The sequence below is a fragment of the Bos grunniens genome, chromosome 3 (genome assembly GCF_055505025.1).
Source record: "Bos grunniens cultivar Pamir isolate PY7600 chromosome 3, Bosgru_T2T1.0, whole genome shotgun sequence".
NCBI lineage: Eukaryota > Metazoa > Chordata > Mammalia > Artiodactyla > Bovidae > Bos > Bos grunniens.
Genome location: NC_141167.1, coordinates 9,195,481 through 9,222,561, shown reverse-complemented (window position 1 = coordinate 9,222,561; position 27,081 = coordinate 9,195,481). Strand labels below are relative to the sequence as shown.

Sequence of the window (27,081 nt, the reverse complement as noted above, 5' to 3'; positions counted from 1 at the left end):
AGGGGCCGGGGGCTAGGGGAAGGGCAGGCGGGACATGGTCCTCACAGGAGGGCTCCCTGGGCTCACTGTGAATGAGAAAGGCTGGCAGTTCACCAGGTGTACCAGTCCCTGTCGACGTGGCATCCCTCTCAGATCACACAGTGTCCTTGTGCTGTGCTTAGTCGCTCACTCGTGTCCAAGTCTTTGCAACCCCATGGACTGTAGCCTGCCAGGCTCCTCTATCCATAGGATTTCCCAGGCAAGAATAATGGAGTAGATTGCCATTTCCTTCTCCAGGGGATCTTCCCAACCCAGGGATTGAACCCGGCTCTTCTGCATTGCAGGCAGATTCTTTACTGTCTGAGACACCAGGGAAGGGGAGTTTAAAAATGACCCTGAGATGGTTCCCTGTCCTAGGGAAAACCCCTGCGAGTTCATATGGTTAGAACTAAGGCCACTGGGGTGGGCTAATTCCATGGGCATCTGGGTTAGCCATGGGACCCTGATGAGAGGGAGCGGATGGAGTGCCAGAACGTTGGGGGCATGGCAGCCACTTAAATTGAAACGATAAGAAGGCCCCTCACCCAGGTGAGAAGGGCTGGCTCTGCGGTCCACCCCTTGTGGGAGTGGGCACCATGGCTGGGTCACGTGAGCTGTCTGTCCCCAGTTGGCTATTTCGGGGAAGCCTCCACTCCTTAGCCATGCAGACACTGACTGCCCAGACCCAGACGTCAACCGAGAGGCAGCAGACCATGTCCAGGTCCCACTGGTACCAGCAGAGGTTCCTGAAGAGCTCCTCAAGGCTGGGCCTCCAGGGGCCATTGCCAGCATCACTGGTTAGAGGGCAAGGACTGGCAGGCACACAGGAGGGCCCTTGATAGCATCAGGGTGGGTTTCAGGCCATGTGCCAGGCCAGAGATGGATGTGCTTGGGTAGGACCGGGAAATGTTCCCAGAACTCCCTCCTCCACATTAGTGGCTCCTCCACAGAGCGTCCCCACCAGGCCAGAAGCTTAGGCTGGGAGTGAGCAGAACAGAGGCGGACAGCTGGTGAGAGGCCCCCAAGGTCACCTGGCCTCTACCTGATTTCTCTTTCAGCCCCCTGTGGGGGACAGTATGTGGGTTCAGATGGAGTGGTCCTGTCCCCCAACTACCCTCAGAACTACACCAGTGGACAGATCTGCCTGTATTTTGTCACCGTGCCCAAGGACTATGGTATGGATTTGTTTTGTGTGTTTGTTTATGTTTTCCAACTGCTTCCAGTTCTCAAGCGCTTCCCAATTGCATCCCAATCCCACTCTCAACTGTATGGCTCCTATTGGGAAATGAACGGAGCAGTCTGAAGCGGGTAGTGAGACCCACTGGAACCAAGGGGTGGGGTGATTAGAGAGGAACCAGCCAAGACAGAGAGAAGGGGGGTACACCCAGGCCTCCCTAGCACAGCCCGGGTATGAATGGAGGCGCTGCAGCCCCAGGCTGCCTGGAAACCCAGGAGAGAGTGGCAGCAGGGCAGGGAGAAATGAAGGAGTGGGACGGAGCTGGGCTTGAAAGTACAGGGGAGGAAACTGGGTGCCACGTTATCATTGGTAGGATGAGCAAGAAAAAAAATGGAGGAGTGGGTCAGTGCCCTGGGAAGGTAGAGGAGCCTCCAGATTCCAAGAGACCCAGGCAGAAAGAAGCCAGGCTTGTCACCTGGTTGGCAGTGGGCTAGTTAGGAGTCCAACAGCCCTGGAGGATTCAGGAAGTTCTTGAGGGGCACAAGCTGGTTGTACCTGGGCAATCAGTGACCAGCTGGACTGCTTTCTCCCTGAATCTGCTTGTCGGAAGAGGAACAACTGTTTCTAAACAAGGTTGGCATTGGTAGGGTAAAGGGCATCTGTATGTCCTGACCATCTACAAGAGAGAGGGGGCAGCCCGCAGAGAACTGGCTGCTTACTCCCAAGAGACAGGATGGAGTAAGCATGGGGCAAGGCTGATCATTCACTAAACACTAATTTAACACCTCCTAGGGACCTCACACTCTGCTGGGAACCAGAGCTGCAGAGCTGAGACAGATGTGTTTTCTGCCCTCTGTAAACTCACAGCCTCATCTACTCACAGCTCCCACCATCTGGCACCACCAGCTCCACGCCAGCACCTGCACATTTGTGTGTGTGCACACCCGCTCCCCAACACACTAGTGTGGCAAGAGCTTGTGACTTGTAGAGTCAGAGCTAGGAAAGTACTGGAAGGTTCTCCAATCCCACCTGCCACCCAGTGCCTAGTCCCTAACAGGTGGGCATGCAGAGTATACTTGAATTTCTCCAGAAATAAAGAGCTCATGCCCTTGTAGGCACCCAGCCCCAGGCTGAGCAGTCTCCCTGAGCTGAAACCTGTACCTGAAGAGCTGGTTCTCGGCAGGGTCATGACCTGTCCTGAGCATCTTCTCTTTGTTAGTGATGCTAAGCCCAGGGATGAAGTGCAGATTTTTATCTTGGGTCTGAAATATTTGTCCCAAGCCTGAGTCCTTCTTTGATCCCCTATCTAAAGTGGCTTGCCTTGCTCTGTCATTTTTTCCCCATTTCCTCTAAAATTCAATGCTATCTGAAATTATCTTGTTTATCTATTTGCTTAAGTGTTGTTATTTTCATTTTTGACTGCCTCTTCCCACTAGAATGCAGTGTGTGAACCTTGCCCATCCGGTTCACCTCCATAGGAGAGAGCATGGAAATACTTCTGCCATCATCCCTTGGTCAGTGTCCATTTTCAGGATGCTGAAACAGGCTTTCCCTCTTGCTCCTCTGCCCGTGAGTTGAGAGCTCAGAGTCTCTAACACCACTCACCGCTATACTCATCATTGCAAATGCCTTTCTTTCCCCCAGGAAGTCAATTCCATGGCCCAAGTCCCTCCCCGCTCCAACATGCAACACACACAAACACACATGTGCACGCACACCTGACTTCCTACATGCTCAAGGCTTGAACCAAAATAGAGAAAGACTCACCCTGGTACTTGCTCTCAGATGCACCTGGCCAACTGGGAGATAAGTGCCAGCAGAATTTACCAGGGTCTGAAATGGAGCTGTGCCCCCCATGGCCCCACAGTGTCAGCAACCCCACCCCTCCAGCAGTGACTGGCAGAGATTCGACAGTTGAGGAAAGAGCCTGTATTAGCCATCAAATGGCAGAGTCCTTAGGCCTTACCTGAAAAAAGGCTCCTCAGGGCCACGGTCCACCAGCTTTTCAGCCCCCTCCCATGAGCTAGCTGGCCTTGTGGAACTCGCTTAACCTATGAGCTTCAGTTTCTTTGTTTAAAATCGGGTATCTGGAAGAGTCAGGATTCAAGAAGATCATATGCATTGCAAGCATGGTACCCGGCACACAGTAGGAGCTTCAGAAAAGTCACTTTGCCTCTTCCCTTGGATCTGCCAGAGGGAAATGAGGTAGAGAGGTTTGCCTAACCAATGCAGTTGCTCCTTCCTCAGAGAGGGCTGCTACGCTTTCCTATTAACTGTGGGGGATCTTGTAGCCAGGGGATGCCCTCAAAGGCTAGATCTTTGCAGGAGAAATGAAGGAAAATATGGGGTCCCGAGATCAACATGGAATACGGGGATGTTACGGAGAGCTCTTCCGTGTCCTAGAGTAGCTGCTGCTGCTGCAACCTGAGAAGGAATAGGGTTTAGCCTGGCTGCTGGGTGCAGCCCACCATGTCATCTTGACCCCTGTGGGAGAGTTCTGGTTGGGCCTTTCCCACCTCCCCGTGTCCCTGTGCCCCGTGTCCAATCAGCCAGTGGAAAGGCTCAGCAAGCAGTTAGCCCCCATGAACCAACAAGCTCCATTGAGGCGGCCCTGCCCCTTGGTCCGGGGCCCCCAGCCCACCGGGGCTTCCCCCACCCGTGAGCACGGCCGCCCCGTCTTCCCCCTGAGATCTGCACACCGCGTCTCTCTCTGCTCCACAGTGGTGTTTGGACAGTTTGCCTTCTTCCACACGGCCCTCAACGACGTAGTGGAGGTGCACGACGGCCACAACCAGCACTCTAGGCTCCTCAGCTCCCTCTCGGGCTCCCACACAGGTAACCGGGGCTGGGCCGACAGTGAGGGTGGGGCGGGGACATGGAGGGGAAGGGGGCGTGGCCACAGGGGAACCACCCCTTTGTGCCTGCGGCTGCTAATATCCCCACGTAGCAAAGAGCTTCAGTTACTCAGCCATTAAAAAGAATGCATTTGAATCAGTTCTAATGAGGTGGATGAAACTGGAGCCTATTATACAGAGCGAAGTAAGTCAGAAAGAAAAACACCAATACAGTGTATTAACGCATGCAGCTGCTGCTACTGCTGCTAAGTCGCTTCAGTCGTGTCCAACTCTGTGCGACCCCATAGACGGCAGCCCACCAGGCTCTGCCGTCCCAGGGATTCTCCAGGCAAGAACACTGGAGTGGGTTGCCATTTCCTTCTCCAATGCATGAAAGTGAAAAGTGAAAATGAGTCGCTCACTCGTGTCCGACTCTTAGCGACTCCATGGACCACAGCCTACCAGGCTCCTCCATCCATGGGATTTTCCAGGCAAAATTACTGGAGTCGGGTGCCATTGCCTTCTCCAGTATTAACGCATATATATGGAATTTAGAAAGACGGTAACATGACCAGACAGCAAAAGAGACACAGATGTAAAGAACAGACTTTTGGACTCTGTGGGAGAAGGCGAGGGTGGGATGATGTGAGAGTACAGCATTGAAACATGCATATTACCATATATGAAATAGATCACCAGTCCAGGTTCGATGCATGAGACAGGGCGCTCAGGGCTGTTGCCCTGGGATGACCCTGAGGGATGGGATGGGGAGAGAGGTGGGAGGGGGGTTCAGGATGGGGAACACACGTACACCCATGGCTGATTCATGTGAATGTATGGCAAAAACCACCACAATATTGTAATATTGTAATTAGCCTCCAATTAAAATTTAAAAAAAGAAAGGCGCTTCAGAGGGTAAACTTCACCCCAGGCTGTGTCTACACCCCACCCCAAGTGGTGTAGCGTTCCCCTGTGGGTTGACATTGAGACCGAACATGTTTTTCTAATTATAAACACGTTGCATTTTCATTGTGGAAAACTTATAGAGGCAAGATAATTGCATAAAGGATTAAAATAAAAACCACCCAGAAAGAACCACTGAGAAGACGGAGTGTATCTCCTTCCAGTCTTTATATCTACTTAATCTTTTACATTTTTTATTGAACATAACAATACACATACTTTTATTAAAATGTTCACTGTGAGCATTCCTCTTTATTTTCCTCTATAATAGGATTTTTAAATCCTGTATAATAGTCTATCATAGTTATTTAAAAGTTATGTAATGAAGTTATGTAATGAATTCTCAATCAACATTTAGATTGTTTCTTATTTTTCACTCTCATGAATAGTAATTCAATATAGTATACATATATTTTTGTATACATCTCTGTTACCTTAGAATATCTGGAGTTGGAATTGCTAAGTTAAAGGAAATGTGTGATCTTTAAGGCTCTTTATAAAGATTGTTAAATATCGCTCTCTAAAGTTATTGCCACTTTGTTCCCCAACGTATAAGGCATGTTTTATTCTCACAAAAACTAGGTAATTAAGAAAATGAAAACATCATTTTGAAAAGTAAAATTGGTATCTCATTTTTTAGTTTGCCCTTTTTAAATCACTAGTTAGGTTAACCTTTTATAAGGTAACTGTTGGCCCATATGGTTTTTATTTGTGAATATACTTGTAAGTTATTGTTGATTTTTCTATTAGCATTTGTTTTTTCAGTATTTAGTAAAGTTCCATATTATTATAAGCTATATATATCACATGCCATATAAACCTCTTGTCTATAGCATATGATATAAAAACCTTCCCTTACAGTTTGTCATTTGCCATTTACTTTTCTTCAGGGCATGTTTTAATGTCAGAAAATCTAAATTTACCGTCTAAATCTATCAGTGATCAAAGATCAATCCATCTTTTATAAGTTTCTCCTTCACCTTTCTGATGACTAAATAAATATTCCTCTGTGTTTTCTTTTACTTCTTTTTTAGTTTCATTGTTTCTTTTAATACCTCTGGAATTTATTTCGATTTATTATTTGAAATAAGGACTATTTAACCAACATTCTTGCAAATTTAATCAGTTTCCCTAATGGAATTTTCAAAGTGCCAGATTTACATATATTTTTATAAAGTTAAAGGTATGTTTCTAGACTTTTTATATATTTCCACTATGTCTGTTTATTCTATCAGTATCAAAAATCTTTAATTAGTATAACATTACAATAATGCTTAACACTATGATAACTTTAAACATATGGTACTGTAAATTCCTGTTATCATTCTTGGTTTTGAATTTTTATTGCCTATTCTTACTTAATTTTCCCTCCAAATAACTTTTAGAAATATTGCATCAGAATTTTCCTCAGAATTCTAATAAACTTATAGATTAATTGGAGGAGAACTTACATCTTCATAATAGTAACTCTATTTCCCATCAAGAATATGGTATGTCTCTCTATTTATTATTTTCTGAAAGAAAAAAAAACCCTCTGGAAAGGTGGTATCATTTTCATTTTGGCAATATACATTTTTTTTTAACTTTATACCTAGAAATTTCAAGGAAATATTTGCTGTTGCTACTATAAGTGAGTCTTCCCCTTCCCCCGCTGCTGTTATATTTTCTAACCAGTCTTTGCTGGTATATTAAAAGACTGGTATTTGGAGTGTATTCATCTTGTAAAGTCATTGACCCCTCCATAATTATGCTAGCACTACCCAACGATTCTCCTGGGTCCTCTAGGCAAGAAGCAATATCATCTGCAAATAAATCTGTCTCATTATTTTATCTCTTCTCAGTGGTTTTTCTTTTCTTTTCTCCCATGGTTATTGGTCTAATCAGGTATATTACCTTAACATCAACATTGATATTTTATGTTAGTAAAAAAAATCCATTTTGTAATTATTTTAAATGTAACACCATAGCTTACATAACATCCTATGATAACGTTTAGTCTCCTTTGAATTAGTGGTTATACACAACAACAAAATAATCTGAAGAAAAACGGGAGAGATATCATAAAACAAAAGCAGAGGATAATTAATTGGAAAATAATAACAAACTCCACAGACTGAATGCTATATTCATTGTTGCCCTTTTTTCTCAACTGGACCAGAGGTTTTATAGTGTTTAGTTTGTTTTGTTTTATTTGCCTCATTTGATTTTTTATTGCTTCTATTCAGTTCAGTTCATTCGCTCAGTCATGTCCAACTCTTTGCAACCCCACAAATCGCAGCACGCCAGGCCTCCCTGTCCATCACCAACTCCCGGAGTTCACTCAGACTCACGTCCATCGAGTCAGTGATGCCATCCAGCCATCTCATCCTCTGTCGTCCCCTTCTCTTCCTGCCCCCAATCCCTCCCAGCATCAGAGTCTTTTCCAATGAGTCAACTCTTCGCATGAGGTGGCCAAAGTACTGGAGTTTAAGTTTAGCATCATTCCTTCCAAAGAAATCCCAGGGCTGATCTCCTTTAGAATGGACTGGTTGGATCTCCTTGCAGTCCAAGGGACTCTCAAGAGTCTTCTCCAATACCACAGTTCAAAAGCATCAATTCTTCGGCGCTCAGCTTTCTTCACAGTCCAACTCTCACATCCATACATGACCACAGGAAAAACCAAAGCCTTGACTAGACAGACCTTTGTTGGCAAAGTAATGTCTCTGCTTTTGAATATGCTATCTAGGTTGGTCATAACTTTTCTTCCAAGGAGTAAGCATCTTTTAATTTCATGGCTGCAGTCACCATCTGCAGTGATTTTGGAGCCCCAAAAAATAAAGTCTGACACTGTTTCCACTGTTTCCCCATCTATTTCCCATGAAGTGATGGGACCGGATGCCATGATCTTCATTTTCTGAATGTTGAGTTTTAAGCCAACTTTTTCACTCTCCTCTTTCACTTTCATCAAGAGGCTTTTTAGTTCTGCTTTTTCTGCCATAAGGGTGGTGCCATCTGCATATCTGAGGTTATTGATACTTCTCCCAGCAATCTTGATTCCAGCTTGTGCTTCATCCAGCCCAGCGTTTCTCATGATATGTCAATTCTTCTGTAGACTTTATTGTTTTCTAATTAATTGACCCGTGTTTCATAAAGTCTCTCCTTTTTTTTCCTTCATTTTGTTCTTCTTGTTCTAACTCTCTGAATTGAGAGTTTTGTTTGTTATTTTCTCCATGTAGTAAAGAAGCATGTTTACAGCATATCAGTTCATTTCAATTCAGTTGTGTCCGAATCTTTGCAACCCCTTGGACTGCAGCATGCCAGGATTCCCTGTCCATCACCAACACTCAGAGCTTACTCAAACTCATGTCCATTGAGTCGGTGATGCCATCGAACCATCTCATCCTCTGTTGTCCCCTTCTCCTCCCACCTTCAATCTTCCCCAGCATCAGGGTCTTTTCCAATGAGTCAGTTCTTTGCATCAGGTGGCCAAAGTATTGGAGTTTCAGCTTCAGCATCAGTCCTTCCAATGAATATTCAGGACTGATTTCCGTTAGGATGGACTGGTTGGATCTCCTTGCAGTCCAAGGTACTCTCAAGAGTCTACTCCAACACCACGGTTCAAAAGCATCAACTCTTTGGCGCTCAGCTTTCTTTATAGTCCAACTCTCACATCCATACATGACTACTGGAAAAACTATTGCTTTGACTATACGGACCTTTGCTGGCAAAGTAATGTCTCTGCTTTTTAATATGCTGTCTAGGTTACAACATATATATTCACATTTAAACATAGTTTTGGCTCCATGCCATAAATTTTGATATGTACTGTTTTCATCATCATTACTCTCTAATAATCTGTGATCATGATTTATTCTTTCTGCACAAGAGTTATTTAAGGATATCTCTCTTCTTTTCCCCCATGAACTTGGATATTATTATTTTTACATTTAAACATTTGTGTTAATTTCTATTTTTATTGCCAGTCTGTACCATTTCTACTCTAGAGATTAAATGAGGTCATCTCAGTAGCCAAAGACATTCTTTTTAATTCCCTAAGTATCTGAGAAGAATGTGTGTTCTTTGTCATGTAGAAAGTCCACATAGAGGGAAAAGGTGAGCATAGGCTCTATGGTCACCCTTTTGTTGTTGTTCAGTCACTCAGTCCTGTCCAACTCTTTGAGACCCCATCAACTGAAGCACAGCAGGCTTCCCTGTCCTTTACTATCACCCAGAGTTTGTTCAAATTCATGTCTGTTTAGTCGGTGATGCCATCCAACCATCTCATCCTCTGTCGTCCCCTTCTCCTGCCCTCAATCTTTCCCAGCATCAGGGTCTTTTCCACTGAACTGGCTCTTCGCATCAGGTAGCCAAAGTATTGGAGCTTCATCTTCAGCATCAGTCCTTCCAGTGAATATTTAGGACTGATTTCCTTTAGGATGGACTGGTTTGGTCACACTGCCTGGTCTCTATTCCCAGCTTTCCCACTTGCTTGGTCGGTGCCTGCGGTCATAGTGCTTGGCCACTCTGAGCATCAGTTTCCTCAAGTGTGAAGTGCAAAAAGTAAATGTTCTACTCTTAGAGTTACTGTTAGGATTAAATAAGCTATGTAGTCGCCATTAGATACTCAGTTTTATTGTTCAAACCCAATATATTAGTGGTTTTCAATGAAGTGAAACAACCCCACACATACACACTCAACCAAGAAGGTAAATTGGGATTTTGGAGGGTAGGGATTTGGAAGGTAAATCGGGATTGCTTTCAAAATCTCATGATAGATAAAAGTATAACCATAGATATAGAAGTATAGTATGCTGCTGCTGCTAAATCGCTTCAGCCGTGTCCAACTCTGTGCGACCCCATAGATGGCAGCCCACCAGGCTCCCCCGTCCCTGGGATTCTCCAGGCAAGAACACTGGAGTGGGTTGCCATTTCCTTCTCCAATGCATGAAAGTGAAAAGTGAAAGTGAAGTCGCTCAGTCATGTCTGATTCTTTGCAACCCCATGGACTGCAGCCTACCAGGCTCCTCCATCCATGGGATTTCCCAGGCAAGAGTACTGGAGTGGGGTGCCATTGCCTTTTCCGGAAGTATACTATAGGTACAGGTAGAAAGATAGGTATACATATGGAGCCTATAGACAAATATGGATATAGAAATAGAGATAGATAGAGATGTAAATAACCGATGGAAATAGAAACAGAGTTAGACATAGATGATTGATAGACGGATGGATGGATGGATGGATAGATAGATACATGATTAATAGAACTATAGGACGTATATATATTAATATCAACATCCTCAGATTGTCTCTTATGTAGAGAAAAACTGATGAGGAGCCACTGGTGATGATGGGAGTGAACTGTGTCCCTGTCCCTAAGGCTGTCAGGGGAGGAAAAGAAAAGCTTGAGGACCGCTACTCAGCGGTCTTCATTTTGTTTTTCTACTTGATATGTCAATGAGAACATTGTGTGAAAGTATCTGCTACCACAATTGTGCTATCTTGCTGTCTTTTTTGTGTTTGTATATGTTTGCCTCATTTATCTTTCCTCATTTTCTTTGAGAGTCTTCTTCTTTTAAAAAGGAAGTTTACTTGTTTTATCAGTGAAGCGTGTGATAACCTTGTTTTGTTCATTCTGGGGTTTTGTTTGTTTTGTTTTGCTTTTGCTTCTTCACCCTTCCATTCATACCTGACCCATATCTCATTCCCAAATTTTGTTGATATATCCATGCCTTATCAGTGTTATTAGTAATTATTTTCTAATTATGGACTTCTTTCCCAAGAACAAGGTTCTCCGTTTGCATTTAGTGTTGTTACCTCCCTAACAATAATTAATTGGGTTGGACTACGTTTTGCTAGTTGTCTTTGTCCCTGATGCCTTTTGATTTCCCCACTTTTGTTCCTTTTTTAAAAGTCAGGCTCCTGACTGCAGTACTTTCTGTCACCTTGCATGTATGAGAATGTCTTTCCTTTGATGTATTGTATAAATGACAACTTGATTATAAATCAAATTATGGGTCAGCAACTTATTTCAAAACCACAGTGGTTTCTTTATTCCCATAGTTAATGTTATGGATGAGTTGATGTCCAGTCTAATTCTTTGTCCTTGTAGGCAATCCATGTTTTTCTCTTTTAAAAACCTTTCATATTTCTCTTTATTTTTAAAATTGAAAAGGCTAGCAGGACGTGTTGTGGTGGAAATCGCTTTTCATTACTTAGATGCAGCCCTTTGTGAGCAGTTTCACCTAAAACCTCAAATCTTTCTTAAGCTTAGAATGTTGTCTTCCTTCTTAAATTATTTTTTCTCCTTCAGTTTCTCATCTTCTCTCTCTAGAATTCCTAATATATGCATATCGGATTTTTTTCCCCCATATCTCTTCCATGTAACTTGTCATTCCTCTCATTAGTTTAATCCCCTCATCCTTTTTCTGTGGATTCTGGAAGAATTTCCCAACTTTAATCTCCACTTTTCTGTTTGATTTCTGCAGAATCTAGTTCTATGTGGTGCTGCTGTCATCTCTCTGTGGCCTTTATTGATCTCAGATCTGACCTTTGACACATTTCCTCCTCTACTTTCAGAGACACAATGCTAGAATTTCATCTTGTGACAACTGCGATTGAAAATCTTCTGAGATTTTTCACCTGTTCTTTGTTGTAGTTCACATAAAGATATTTGCTTTGACTTCTGTGAGTTCTCTTCCCTTAAACCTTTGGAATCTTTTCTTATGTCCAGGGATTTTACTGTGAGCTTATCCCTGGAGATGGAGATTGCTATGTCCAGGACTGAAAGTTGAAACGGGATCAGGGAGAGATTATGGAGGTCCTTCTCCACATATACCAGGTGGCTCAGACAGTAAAGAAACTACCTGCCATGCAGGAGACCCGGGTTCAATCCCTGGGTCAGGAAGATCCTCGGGAGAAGGAAGTGGCTACCCACTCCAGTATTCTTACCTGGAGAATTTCATAGACAGAGGAAACTTGTGGGCTACAGTCCAGAGGGTCACAAAGAGTTGAACATGACTGAACGACAACACTTTCACGCCACATATATCCAGCTGGGAGTATGGAAAAGTTGAGTTTGTTCTGCTCACATTTATTGAAAGGAGGAACTTAGAGATGGTGGTGAAAATCAAGAAAAGCTTTTCTTCAAGAGTTTCTTTTTGCTTTGGCAGCCAGAAGTTAGCTGGGGAAGTAACTCCTAGGCTCAGCCATCTGAGACCTCTGTAAATCTAAATGTGTTGTGAAAAAGGGTCTCTAATCCCCATGACCAAGAATATCACATGGGCTTTCTGGAAGCACTGCTGGGCCCTAAATGTGCCTCCCAAAGCCTCCTTGGCTGGTTCCAATGTCAAACCCTGCTGCAGTAGAGATATAGCCCGGCTTTCTGTTTACAGCCCTGCTTCCCTTCTGAGGGTGGGTCAGCAGACATTCCCAGGGGTCCCTAAGGTTGTGGAGGGGCAGCATGCAGAGTGGTCTTGCCATTGCCCATCACCCCACTTTCTCCAAGAGCTTCCACAGGAAGGTGATGGTGAGCAAGACTCCACCTCACGGTTGCAGGTCCATCTGGACCACGTCAAGCAGAAGACACACATTTTTCTTCTGATATAAAGGCTGTTGGGCTTCCTTAGCTTCCTGTGCCTGTGCAGACTTTCCCCAGTGTATACGCCCTGCTTTGCCTGGTATAGTCCCAGCTTTCATTTGGTTGTCTCAGAATAATAATTATTAATAACATGCCCTTTGACTCTCAGAAGTGCCCTAGTGTGAGCAATAAATTATATGATCTCTCTGGTTATCAGTCATTTCACAGGGCATCTGGGAAAAGCCTGGGATGCTCTCTGATGATTACATCACCCTCCTTCCCAGAACTTGGGGCCTTTTTGCTTGTTTGTTGTTATCAGATTGACATCAGTTTTCTAAGTAAACCACCAGTCACTTTGGTAATGGCCAATCTCCCCGTCCCTGTGGGTCAACATGTCTTTAGAAGCTTTCTCCTTTCTAAGAAGGTCATTTGATCCTTCTTAACTTTTCTTTCTTGATCTATAGACTGTGGGTACTGAGTGCTAACCTTGCATTGATATAGGTCAACATAAGACGATAGGTGTGAGAGCTTTCTGTAAACTTTAAAGTACAGTATAAATGTGAGGTTTTATTTCAGGAAGACCTGGGAGGTGGAAGGGGTTGCTATGTGGGGTGTGGGTAGCCCTTCTGTCCTGCCCTGGATATTACCTACCAGGCCCGACTGACTGCTGGACTCACCATCTTCCTCTTCTCCTCATCCCTTATCTTGGCAGGAGAATCGCTGCCCTTGGCCACCTCCAATCAAGTCCTCGTTAAGTTCAGTGCCAAAGGCCAAGTACCAGCCAGAGGCTTCCACTTTGTTTACCAAGGTATGCAGGATGTGATGTGGGAGGTGTGAAGGCAATCTCCATCTTCGGGGTTCAAGGAGAACAGGGACCTTTGACTTCCCCCCAGTCTGAGCCTCATTCTTATGGTGTTTGTGGAGCAATTCCCTGAAATTCAGTTGAATTTTATACATTCAATATAGACAATTCTTGGACCCAACTCCATATTGGATAAAGGGAGAAATCAGAGAAGGGAAGCTAATTTGTGCCCTCCCCCACTCCCCATTGTGTGTCACAGTCCTCATGGCATTGAGAGGACCAGTCCAGGCCTCTTACCTAGACCTTCTCCCATGGAGTATGGCTTTGTCTGCAAGGCCTGTAAAGGTCCAGGAAAAACATGGGCTTTAAAGTGAGCTGGACATGGATTTGAACCCCAGCCCTGGCACTGTCTAACTGGGCACCAGCTACTCCCCCTCTCAGAGGCCCAGTTTGCTCACCTATAAAATCAGGGTGACCATGTCACCTCACAGAGTAGCTGGTGCGAAGCGGGTAATCAGTGTCTGTTCCCCTCCTTACGGCCCTGAAAGGCCAAGTCTCGGAGCAGCCTAGCCTTCCCCTGCAGGCCCCAGCCTCTCTTTGCTAAGGAGAGTGTCCACTCTCCTGGGGCTCGGGTTCCAAGTGAGGTCCTGTATATTCCACTGCCCAGAACGAGCTGCACTGCCCTGTGTAGGGGTAATCCTGCCCCGGAGACACCCTTCCTAGGCCTGGGGGTCAAAGGTCCTATCGCCCCCTGTAGGTGGGGAAGGGAAATTCAGGTCTGTGAGAGCAGGGCCCTGGGCAGGGTCCTAGGGCTCCTCGGACCCTACTGTGCAAGGGGCTTCATTGGGAAGGCGAAGAGCACAACTGAGCCTAAAGGCTCGGCCTGTGGCTCTTACTGTTTTCCGTAGTTTACAGAAGCTGTGCTACCTGGCATGTCCGACTGTATTTCAGGAAGATGGGCTTCATCCTAGAAAGCCCCCTACTCCCGTCCTAAGGGAAAGCACCCAGAGCCTCTCAGAGTCCCACCCCATTCCAGCCCCGCGATGTGTCCATTCCCAGACCCGTTTCTAGAGGGGTGAGGCCTGCCCCTCAGCACCCCTGTTCCCTGCAGCGGTGCCCCGAACCAGCGCCACGCAGTGCAGCTCAGTGCCAGAACCCCGCTACGGCCGGAGGCTGGGCAGTGACTTCTCCGTGGGGGCCATCGTCCGCTTCGAATGCAACTCTGGCTATGCCCTGCAGGGCTCCCCAGAAATTGAGTGCCTCCCCATTCCTGGGGCCTTGGCCCAGTGGAATGTCTCAGCACCAACGTGTGTGGGTGAGTCCTGGACAACCAGGGCTTGGGGGAGAGGGTGGCCAGCAAATACCCAGCAAGACACAGGAGCTCTGCCTGCCAGGGTAACTTGAGAGAGTGGGTGGCCCCTTCCAGGTCAACCCGTGTCCCATGAGTGGGTATGAAGGGGCAGTGGGAGCCGCTGATCAGGCGGGAGGGCAGGGGTTGGGGGGGGTGGGGTGCAGGGCAGAGTCCAGGTCCCTGAGGAAGGGTTGTAGGGGGACCACCCAGGGGAGGGGGGCGGGGCTGTGCCCGTGGGCGGAGCCAGCAGGGGGCGGAGTCACAGCGAGGCTGGAAGCCCTAGGCAGGGCCTGCTCCCTGCGAACCCACCCAGACGAAAGCTGCCTCTCTCCCAGTGCCCTGTGGCGGAAACCTCACGGAGCGCAGGGGCACCATCCTGTCCCCCGGCTTCCCTGAGCCCTACCTCAACAGCCTCAACTGTGTGTGGAAGATCATGGTCCCGGAAGGCGCTGGCATCCAGGTAGGAGCCAGGGGGAGACTTCGCAGCCTGTCTCCAGCCCCTCAGGGCAGGGACGCAGTGGAGGCCCACAGTCAGAAAAACACAACAGCTCCCAGCTCAGGAAAAATGAGGTGTGGGAGCTGGCTGGGCCGTCGGGGAAGTCGCCGAGAGGAGGAGGTGGGCCTGGAGGTGGAGTGTGAAGCCTGGGAGGAGTCACAGGAGGTGTTTTTCAAGTGAAGGGTACTGTTCTTAAGATTTTTCTGGGAGTTGGGAGAGGAGGCATTGCAGGTGAGGGGAAGGCGCAAACCGACAGGCACCCCCTCACACACATCGGGGGTGTTGTGCCCGCAGCCGGAGGCAGCAGCAGAATCGGGGCCAGACTGGTGCGTGCGGATGCGAGCAGGTGGAGGAGCCCCAGGACGGCTGCTGCTCCTGGGAGGAGGGGGACAGCCCGCAAGGCCGACAGAGAGAAACCACAGGGACTCCCGGTGGACAGGTCCACCCAGGGGTGGGTTACTGGCTCACAGCTGCAGGATGTCTGGAGACAGGACAGTGAGGAAACTCAAGGAGTACTGGAGAGATGAGGAGGAGGCTAGTCACCCCAAAGTAGCCCTACACCCTGGACTGTCCTTTCCTGCTTCTCTGCCTGACAAAGCACCCCACTGTCATGCAACCATCCCACCTCTCTCTCCCTCAATGAACTCCTTGGGAACAGGGATCGCGTCTTCCTTTTATCAGAGTTCCCAGCACAGTGTGATCCGGATGAGGTGCTCAGTAATTGAATTAACTACATGAAAGGAGGAGGGGGAAGGGAGTGGGAAAGAGAGGGTTGCCTAACAGTTCACTCCCCCTGCCTTCCCAGATCCAAGTCGTCAGTTTTGTCACAGAGCAGAACTGGGACTCCCTGGAAGTGTTTGATGGTGCAGACAACACTGTTACCATGCTGGGGAGCTTCTCAGGTGAGACGGGCTCCCAGGGACCTGGACTCGCAGGGCAGCAGCAGAATTATTATTATCATTATTGAAATGGGATTCATATGCCGTAAAATTTATCATTTTTAAGTGTACAATTCAGTGGGTTTTAGTATATTCACAAGGTTCTACGACCATCACCACTATCCAATTCCAGGACATTGGCATCAGCCCCAAAAGAAACCAGGTACCCATCTGTACACACTCACCATTGTCCTGTTCACCACCACCCCCTGGCAACGACTAACATACTTTCTGTCTCTTTGGATTTGCTTGTTTCAGACATTTCATCTAAGTGGAGTCCTACAATTTATGGCCTTCTAGGTCTGGCTTCTTTCATTCAGTGTAATGTTTTCAAGGGTCGACCCTTCACTGTGTGGACAGACCACATTTCATTCATCCACTCATCAGTTGAAGGACATTTGGTTGTTTCCACTCATTGGCTAATTATGAATAATGTTGCTGTGGACATTCACATACAAGTTTCCACAGGAACATGTTTTCAAGTCTCTTAGGTATATGTATACCTAGGAGTGGAATTCCTGGGTCATATGGTGATTCTGTATATAATTGTTTTGGGACTGCCAGCAGACTGGCCACACCATTTTCCATTCCAGCAGTGGACTTCTAAGTATAGTGTATGATTTTGCCCAAAGGCCAGGGCAATTTATCTCCGTCTCGTAGGCCCCAGAACTCCCTGTTGCCAAGATCTAGGAGTGAGTCGCATGCCCCAGGTAAACTGTCTACAGTGCCTGGATGGCCCAGAGAATTATTCATGTCAGAATCACTTTGAAGACACCTGGCAGGGGACCACACTCATAGGCCCCCGAAGGAGGTCACCTGCTGTTGGCATGTGGCATGGTCACTGCTCTTTTGCTAGAAGTGGTTCAGAGTCTCTCCTCCTGTAGGTATTAGAGACCCCGCACTCTGAGGGGAGCTAATTTGTCATTCAGTGGGCTTGATAGCTGGGGACACGTGGAGACCTCGGGATCAGAACCCCAACAGGTTGCAACAGGGGTGGTGCCCAGGGGTGGGAGAGGCTAAGCCTGATTGGTCCCTGTTTCCTTGCCCAGGAACAACCGTGCCTGCCCTACTGAATAGCACCTCCAACCAGCTCTACCTGCATTTCTACTCAGACATCAGTGTGTCTGCAGCCGGCTTCCACTTGGAGTACAAAAGTGAGAATCCAGGGTCTCAGAGTGTGCAGGGTTCAGGGTGGGAACTGACAGGGCCTGAGTTCCCCATGAGGAACCGGGGGTTGTTCTGGGGCTGTGTGTTCTCTACCCTGCTGAAGCCTCACACAGACCTAAATGAGGATGCTCAAGCTCAGAGAAGGTCAGAAACAGCCAGGAAGCAGTGAAGCCAGGGTTCTCACCCAAGGGTCTGTTATGCAGAAACCTGTGTGCTCCCTCTGAGTCCCCACAGGAACAGGAAGGGGCCCAGGATATTATTTAGAGAATAATGGAGGTGTAAGGTGCTCTGGTCTAAAAGCTGGCCTCTCTGAGCTCTGGTCAGTGATGCAGCTGTCCTTGAATTTCCTCTTCTTGTTGCAGACTTTACTCCTCTCCCATCAGATTTCTCCCTCTATCCTCAAAACCTTACATCCTGGCTTCCAGCATCCCCAAGCGATCACAACTAAAAGCCCTCGAAGAAAAGGGTTACAGGGAGAGAGAGAAGTACAAACTATTGGGCATAAGATAGGCTCAAGGATGTATTGTACAACACGGGGAATAGAGCCAATATTTTATAATAATTGGAAGTGAAAGATCAGATCAGTCGCTCAGTCGTGTCCAACTCTTTGCAACCCCATGAATCGCAGCATGCCAGGCCTCCCTGTCCAACACCAACTCCCGGAGTTCACTGAGACTCACGTCCACTGAGTCAGTGATGCCATCCAGCCATCTCGTCCTCCGTCGTCCCCTTCTCCTCCAGCCCCCAATCCCTCCCAGCATCAGAGTCTTTTCCAATGAGTCAACTCTTTGCATGAGGTGGCCAAAGTACTGGAGTTTCAGCTTTAGCATCATTCCTTCCAAAGAAATCCCAGGGCTGATCTCCTTCAGAATGGACTGGTTGGATCTCCTTGCAGTCCAAGGGACTCTCAAAAGTCTTCTCCAACACCACAGTTCAAAAGCATCAATTCTTCGGCACTCAGCCTTCTTCACAGTCCAAATCTCACATCCATACATGACCACAGGAAAAACCATAGCCTTGACTAGACCGACCTTTGTTGGCAAAGTAATGTCTCTGCTTTTGAATATGCTATCTAGGTTGGTCATAACTTTTCTTCCAAGGAGTAAGCGTCTTTTAATTTCATGGCTGCAGTCACCATCTGCAGTGATTTTGGAGCCCAGAAAAGTAAAGTCTGACACTGTTTCCACTGTTTCCCCATCTATTTCCCATGAAGTGGTGGGACCGGATGCCATGATCTTCGTTTTCTGAATGTTGAACTTTAAGCCAACCTTTTCACTCTCCACTTTCACTTTCATCAAGAGGCTTTTTACTTCCTCTTCACTTTCTACCATAAGGGTGGCGTCATCTGCATATTTTAGGTTATTGATAATTCTCCAGGCAATCTTGATTCCAGCTTGTGTTTCTTCCAGTCCAGCGTTTCTCATGATGTACTCTGCATATAAGCTAAATAAACAGGGTGACAATATACAGCCTTGACGTACTCCTTTTCCTATTTGGAACCAGTCTGTTGTTCCATGTCCAGTTCTAACTGTTGCTTCCTGACCTGCATACAGGTTTCTCAAGAGGCAGGTCAGGTGGTCTGGTATTCCCATCTCTTTCAGAATTTCCCACAGTTTATTGTGATCCACACAGTCAGAGGCTTTGGCATAGTCAATAAAGCAGAAATAGATGTTTTTCTGAAACTCTCTTGCTTTTTCCGTGATCCAGAGGATGTTGGCAATTTGGTCTCTGGTTCCTCTGCCTTTTCTAAAACCAGCTTGAACATCAGGAAGTTCACAGTTCACGTATTGCTGAAGCCTGGCTTGGAGAATTTTAAGCATTACTTTACTAGCGTGTGAGATGAGTACAATTGTGCAATTATTTGAGCATTCTTTGGCATTGCCTTTCTTTGGGATTGGAATGAAAACTGACCTTTTCCAGTCCTGTGGCCACTGCTGAGTTTTCCAAATTTGCTGGCGTATTGAGTGCAGCACTTTCACAGCATCATCTTTCAGGATTTGGAATAGTTCAACTGGAATCCCATCACCTCCACTAGCTTTGTTTGTAGTGATGCTTTCTAAGCATTTGACTTCACATTCCAGGATGTCTGGCTCTAGATCAGTGATCACACCATCGTGATTATATGGGTCGTGAAGATCTGTTTTGTACAGTTCTTCTGTGTATTCTTGCCATCTCTTCTTAATATCTTCTGCTTCTCTTAGGTCCATACCATTTCTGTCCTTTATCGAGCCCATCTTTGCATGAAATGTTCCTTTGGTATCTCTGATTTTCTTGAAGAGATCTCTAGTCTTTCCCATTCTGTTGTTTTCCTCTATTTCTTTGCATTGATCACTGAGGAAGGCTTTCTTATCTCTTCTTGCTATTCTTTGGAACTCTGCATTCAGATGTTTATATCTTTCCTTTTCTCCTTTGCTTTTCGCTTCTCTTCTTTTCACAGCTATTTGTAAGGCCTCCCCCGACAGCCATTTTGCTTTTTTGCATTTGTTTTCCATGGGGATGGTCTTGATCCCTGTCTCCTGTACAATGTCATGAACCTCATTCCATAGCTCATCAGGCACTCTATCTATCAGATCTAGTCCCTTAAATCTATTTCTCACTTCCACTGTATTATCATAATGGATTTGATTTAGGTCATACCTGAATGGTCTACTGGTTTTCCCTACTTTCTTCAATTTAAGTCTGAATTTGGCAATAAGGAATTCATGGTCTAAGCCACAGTCAGCTCCTGGTCTTGTTTTTGCTGACTGTATAGAGCTTCTCCATCTTTGGCTGCAAAGAATGTAATCAATCTGATTTCGGTGTTGACCATCTGGTGATGTCCATGTATAGAGTCTTCTCTTGTGTTGTTGGAGGAGGGTGTTTGTTATGACCAGTGCATTTTCTTGGCAAAACTCTATTAGTCTTTGCCCTGCTTCATTCCGTATTCCAAGGCCAAATTTGCCTGTTACTCCAGGTGTTTCTTGACTTCCTACTTTTGCATTCCAGTCCCCTATAATGAAAAGGACATCTTTTTTGGGTGTTAGTTCTAAAAGATCTTGAAGGTCTTCATAGAACCATTCAACTTCAGATCTGACAGAATGTGGTCCACTGGAGAAGGGAATGGCAAACCACTTCAGTATTCTTGCCTTGAGAACCCCATGAACAGTATGAACAGTATGGAAGTGAAAAGTAACCTTTAAAAATTGTATTAATTTTTTTAATTTTTAAAAAAGAAAAAGGATGGCAGGTGTGTCTTGTGGGGCAACAAAGACAGAGGTTGCTGGGGTGGCTGCTTTCATCCTGAGACTGTCTGCCCATCCCCTCCACACGAGGTACAGGAATGGGCTGGCAGCAGGGTCTGTCACCCATTCATTCAACAAATACTTATTGAATATTTACAATGTGCCAGGTGCAATGCTGGTTTTGCTAGGATTGCGTAAGATCAAGAGAGAGGAGTCCTTTCTGAGTCCATGGGAGAGAGGCAGGCATGTGGACAGAGAAGGGCATGACAGCACTGCAGGTCTCGCAGGGGTGTCAGCAGGAAGGGCAGCAGTTCTCCCCGGAGCTGGAGGAGAGGTGACTGTCATGAAGAAACGCTGGACCCCTGCCAGGTGGCATGCCCTGGGGTAGGCGCCCACAGAACAAAGATGAATAAGCACAAAGCACAGAGTCTAGGGGGAGAGGGGGACATGGAAACAGTCACTGCAGTGCAACCTGATATGCTAAGAGAGTACAGAAGAGGGGCGCCTGCCCTGGCCAGGTGAGACTTTACAGAAGGAGCACCTGAGTCAGGTATGGGATGAGGAGTAAGAAATGGGGGAAGGGGCATTTGACTGGACCCTCTGAATGGGATGGACAGATGGAAGCCCCACTTGCTGCTAGTGTCAGCATCACCCAACTGGTACCAGAACAAATGCATCTCATCCAGGTGTGGAGCGAGGATTAGCTAGATCCTAGGATGCTCATGACCTGAAAGAACTGAAATGATCAGCTGGTCAGAAAGTGCAGGGCAGCTTGAAGCCAAGATCCTGCAGGGTGGAGGACAGGACAGGGACCTCTGAGACCTTCCTCCCATGGACCTCTCAGACCACAGTCACCTGGTGGGCTCAAGTATCCTAGGCTCTTGAATAATTTACAGTTTTCCTTTCACCCTCTCTCCTCTCTTCTCTCCAGTTTTGTTTCTTTATCCAATATTTAAAATTGAGTCCTTTAATGTTCCCTAGAATGTTCTCTTTTCTTTCTTGTTCCAAAGAGAGACTTCTTTCCTAAATCTCCTTTTTATTCTACTGCCTCATTCCCAGGAAAAATTCACCTCTTTGAGTTTTTTTTTTTCTTTTTCTGCTGTTGCTGTTCAAGATGACTGGTGGTTTATCGTGCACTGCCCTCTCACAGTGGAAGAAGCTAGGGGATATCAGAGGTCTCCATTAGTATTTGGAGACTGAAATTCCTAGGAGCCAGGACCCTGTAGATACATTTCCATTTTGTAGATCATCTACAAAGAGAGTACAGAAAGGGAGAGTTAACTGCTATTGTAGAGGCAAATGGTTTTGCAGGATACAAAAGTCCTGCCTATTGCTATGACTCATATTTGATGTTTATTTAATTGAAATGGAAATGACCAATCTGCTTTCAAAAGTAATAAATTTCTTATGATTTTTTTAAAAAAGTCTTCCTTTGTTGTAAACTTGGCTTAAATAAAATTCACCACTGCCCTGTAAAGAAATTAGAATGGACTTTCAATTAAAGAAATTAGAATGGACCTTTGTCTGTGTCCTTCTGGCTTTCTCTCTCTGTCTCGACCTTTCTCTCCACCCCATCTTTCTCCTACCACACTTTTTGCTCTTGCTGTCTCTCTTTTTCTCTCTGCCCCTCCTCCTTCTTCTGTCCACCACTTCCATTCCAGTAAGTAGGTCTCAGGTTACTATCTCGTGAGCACCTCAGTAAAGACTAGTTGCCTTTTACTTGGAGGGCAGGAAAGAGTGGAGAAAGAAAAGACAAGGTGACAGTTGAGATGAAGGACTTCCAGTTCACTTTGATGATTGTTTTAATACTGTCCTTGAAATCTTTTGTCCCAGATGCTGAGATCTGTGGATTCAGGCCCAAGCAGCTTTCATTTCCAGGCATCACATCCACTTCTTAAAAGCACATAGAGGACAGAAGTTGCATGGGAAGAGATGAAGGAACTTCTTGGGGTGACAGCAGTGTGGTATCATTTTGAGCCTGGGGGCACAGTCAGAGCTCCCAGATGATGCCCACCTGCTCCAGGAGGCTTTGATCTGTTGGGCCTCTGGGCCATATACACATTCTGATTTTTCCCACGTGCTGGGAGGTGAAAGGCTTGGGAAACACGGGCCTAGAGGCTGGGAGGAGAGAAAGCAGAGAGGGACACAGCCGGGAGGCAGCTCCTCCTCACTGCCAGCACTGCCTTCAGCCTGCTGGTGCATCAGCCTGACGGACTTGTCCATTCTCCTGTCATCTGTCTCTGTCTGGTCTAGCGGTGGGCCTGAGCAGTTGTCCAGAACCTGCTGTGCCCAGTAATGGGGTGAAGACTGGCGAGCGCTACCTGGTGAACGATGTGGTCTCCTTCCAGTGTGAGCCAGGATATGCCCTCCAGGTACCTTCTGTTGGCCACCCCCCAGGACTGGAAAGGTATCCCCTGAGCTGGGATCAGCCAGCCTCCTCCCAGCAGAGCTGCAGTCACCACAGAACAGAGAGAAGCTCCCCAGATCCCTCAGGGACTGTTGTCCCCTCCTGGAGCTGTTCCTGCAAAAGACAAAGTGCTGACTTTGGCCATTTGGCACAAGCCAGCCTCAGATGTGTCCCTGCAAAGTTTCGGTTTGATTAGACTCTAGGAAAACTTAATTCCTCTTTGAAGGCGATGAAAGAATCTAGTAATTAAAGGAGTCTCATGAGGAACCTTTAGTAATGAGATTTCTTTAGTAATGGCTGTTAATAGGTGTCCTTCCCCAGCTCTCTCCCTCTACCTCTCGCCCCAACCCCCGGTGGATCCATGTATCTTGCTCCTTAACCCAAAGCCTAAGAACAAGCCCCTGCTCCAGGTTGTACATGCAGTTGTGCCCGTGCGGGCAGCCAGCCCACCCTGTTCCTGATTCCCCTAGGGCCACGCCCACATCTCCTGCATGCCCGGGACCGTGCGGCGCTGGAACTACCCTCCGCCTCTCTGTATTGGTAAGAGAACACCTACTTCTCCAATCCACTCAAATCCATTTCTACCAGGGCTTTGAGTTCAGGGACATCTCACTGGGATCAAGTTCAAATCCAAAGGAAGGCTGGTATTGCAGGTCTGCTCGAAGGTGGGATCTTTAGACTGAGGTTTTTTGTAAGCTTTAACCTCAGGCTTTTCACGACTTTTGGAAACCTTTGTCCACCAAATGAAATACAGCAGTGGCTTGCCCATTCCAAAATCTGATGATGACCATTCTGATTCCATATAACCCCAAACCCCATATGGAACCTCTGGGCATTTTGGGGCTTCCCCCTGTGACTTTTCATAGGACAGACAGATGGAATACACTGATGGAGAAAGGCTGAGCGTACCCTGTGGAAGGAGGACTTGGTTTGGTTTGGTTTCTGTGCTGAGTAGTGATGAAGAGATCACTGGGTACAAGGAAATACAGAGTCTCCATGCTCAGAAGCATCTAGTCAGGTTGGGGCAAGGGGAACGTCTGTTTATCAAGGGTCTGCCACGTGCCAGGCCCTGAGTTATATGTCTCCTTGCTGAAGCTCTTCAGGGCAGGGGTCATCACCCTCAGTTTTGCAAAGAGGAAAACTAAGGTTTTTAGGATTCAAAAGAAAGTGGCAGAGCGAGGAACTAGGATTCCCTGATGCCCTGCCAACTGGCAAGTGCAAGGCTGAACTTGGAGTGGGAAGCAAGGTGAGCCGAGGGCATGTCCTTGGAGCACATGGCCCTGCCCTTCTGTGCTCTCTCCAGGGTTCAGGGCCTCTTCGTATGCAGAGCAGTCAGCAATGGGACCAGTCCGCCGTTTTCCTCATCCTGTATGACGAAGGCCTTGCCCAGGGAACCACTGAGAGCCCCGCAGCCGCCCTGGGCTGAGGGTGTACTGTGCATGCCAGGCCCTGTCCCAAGTGAAGTGAAGTCCTGTCTGTTGTAACCTTATAACCACCCTGTGGCACAAGTGCTGTGGAAGGGCAGGGACCCAGGGCTGGAGGTTTGGGCTGGGGGAACTTAGAGCTGGCCCCAGTCACCCAGGAAGTGGGGGCACTGGGACTGTGACCGGGGGTGGGGTGGGGGGAATCAGTGCTGGAGCCCCTGCTTTGCATGCAAGCACTGTTCCCTTCAGATCTGTGTGCTTCAGTCACCCTCTCCTGAGAAGGGGTCTACATAGACACAGCACATACTCCTCCCCTCGGCTCCTTCTTCTGGCCTTTCGTGATGGGCTAACCCCTTTCTGTACACACAACCTTTCCTAATAAAGTGAAAAGTAAAGTTGCTCAGTCATGTCCGACTCTTTGCAACCCCATGGACTGTAGACTATGAGGCTCCTCTGTCCATGGAATTTTCCAGGCAAGAGTACTGGAGCAGGTTGCTATTTCCTTCTCCAGGGGATCTTCCTGATGCAGGGATTGAACCCTGGTCTCCCGAATTGCAGGAAAACGCTTTACCATCTGAGCCCAAAAAAAAGAATCCACATGAACTGGCCAGGCTGCATCTGTGCCCCAGCCCTGCAACTTCAGGCAACTCTGACTCTGAAGTCATTTCGATTGGAGATTCAGATGCCCCAGCCCCTTGTGGTTGGCTCATAGTCACTTTGGCTCAGGGTGCGTGTCAGCATTCTGAGGGTGGGCTCATGGTGGGGCTCCTCTGCTGACCGCCCAGCCCCGTGGAATAAGAGCCTGGGCTGGCGCTGGAACAGAGCAGGAACTTAACATGTCACTGTCTGTCCCCTTCCTTCCTCCTGTTTTCCAGTCCCGGAAGAGCTGATTGGACAATGAAAAGAGGGAGATTTGGGGAATCGTGTAGGAGACAGTCACACTTCTCTTGGGGCACACCATTTTTGCTACATGACCTCACTAAGGAAACTGACCTTTGAAGGGCATGCTCAAGGTCAAGCATCCATAACTTGGGTTTGTGGACTGCAGGGCAGACATAGGGTATACTTCTTCCCTTCCTGGATGTACATCCTCCGTTTTCTCTTGTGTGCGGTTTTTTAGGGAGATGAATTAAAGGTCCCTTTGGATTCTCAAAGGGAAATTAACTTAGGAAAGTCCAAACGCTGCATGGCCTTGTTCTTGCCTCGTTGCTGTGCTAACCCCCAGTCTGGTCTCACGGTCACAGCGCAGTGTGGGGGAACAGTGGAAGACATGGAGGGGGTGATCCTGAGCCCCGGCTTCCCAGGCAACTACCCCAGCAACACGGACTGCTCCTGGAAAATAGCACTGCCCGTGGGCTTTGGTAAGTCTTCACGCCCAGGCCCCTGGGCTTAAAGCAACTGTCTGCTGCCATCACTCAGCATAACCTTGGCTGAGTCAGTTCAGCTCTCTGCCTCTCTGCTTCCTCAGCTGTTGAGCTCCTGTGCAGTCCAGAGGATCAGTTAGGAATGGTAGAGATGAACGTGCTTTGGGAACATAAAGTAGGGAAAAAACTTTAGGGATTACCATTATTGTTTTTATCATTAGAGCAGTGAGCAAAAATCCAGGAATGTGGAATGAAAAATTGCTCAGGGATGGTTGAAAAAAGAAAAAGACAATCTATTTTACTGAGACTAGACTTCAACCTGGGCTTTTAACTCCAATATCCAATTTCTCATCCTAATTAAATTGAGCCAAGGTCAATGTGAAATTGAGTTTGCGTTCTTTATACTCACATTCTAGCTGGCCTTAGAGGTTGGGAAATGTCGTGTGTGTGTGTAGACATCAGGGTTGGTGGGGTGTAGAGGACACTGATCTGGGTACAAAATTTAATTACTGAAGGTTCATATGTTGTGCACTGGGAATATAATTTAACCCCTAATGTTTCTGTTGAAGAGACAAAGGATTTGTGTTGACGCAGAAATTATAGGCTGTACACATAGGTCATCCAAGTCATTGCTCTGCGCCTAGGAATGAAATGTCACTCCTGCACAGACCTGTGATCCCCCAGTCTGTGACCTCAGAAGTCAAGACCACCTCTTTTGTCCTTTATTACTCATCCTAAAGTGGGTTTTCTGATGGAGAAGAGGCTTTCAAGAGAAAGCAACCTACTTGGATGTCTCTAAATCTTCCCTGAGGGGAGAAGTTATGACCCTCAGAAGATAAGAGTTATATTAAGTACCATCTTCTGAAGGAAACTGGAGGGGTATGATCAGGCTGCAAAGTGATGATAACTTTGGCAGCCTTGGGAACTCCAGATTTTGAGATATTGAGGGAAGAGGAGCGGGGAGACCCTCTAACTCTGCATCCAGACATGAACCAGAAGAACCTCAGATAATAGAAGGATGGAGGGAGGGCCACAACCAAAGGGAAACAGAAGTGTAAGTGGGAGGCGCATCACTTTCTCTGTAAGGCCTGACGTTCGGCCACCAGAGACCTCTATCTTTAAGTCCTCCAGGCAGTCAGCCTCCTGCAGGGACCAGCCACAGAAGACCAGATCCCTTGCTTTCAAGTTACTTTGGATTCCAAACAGTCCCTAATGCCCCCTGCTCTGTTTGAAAACCACCGCATTTACAAACTTCTACCACTAGATGGCGGCAGTCAGGCAGTGCAATTCAGAAATTTGGCATCCAGCTGAGCCACGGGGGAAGCCCATGCTTAAAGAGCCCGTTCAATGGACCAGCAGCC

At 47.0% G+C, this 27,081-nt stretch overlaps 1 protein-coding gene across 2 annotated transcripts in view; it reads left to right on the top strand.

The window, feature by feature from the left end:
• CSMD2 (CUB and Sushi multiple domains 2) overlaps positions 1-27,081 on the top strand; it is a 693,739-nt gene that overhangs the window by 558,729 nt on the left and 107,929 nt on the right. For both annotated transcript variants that reach the window (XM_086378081.1, XM_086378078.1), the window contains exons 31-40: positions 1,077-1,193; positions 3,917-4,030; positions 13,263-13,358; positions 14,464-14,667; positions 15,039-15,163; positions 16,005-16,101; positions 17,187-17,291; positions 22,779-22,897; positions 23,403-23,472; positions 25,601-25,717. In XM_086378081.1, the coding sequence (XP_086234207.1) occupies positions 1,077-1,193; positions 3,917-4,030; positions 13,263-13,358; positions 14,464-14,667; positions 15,039-15,163; positions 16,005-16,101; positions 17,187-17,291; positions 22,779-22,897; positions 23,403-23,472; positions 25,601-25,717 (1,164 nt within the window). The remainder of the gene's footprint in view (positions 1-1,076; positions 1,194-3,916; positions 4,031-13,262; positions 13,359-14,463; positions 14,668-15,038; positions 15,164-16,004; positions 16,102-17,186; positions 17,292-22,778; positions 22,898-23,402; positions 23,473-25,600; positions 25,718-27,081) is intronic.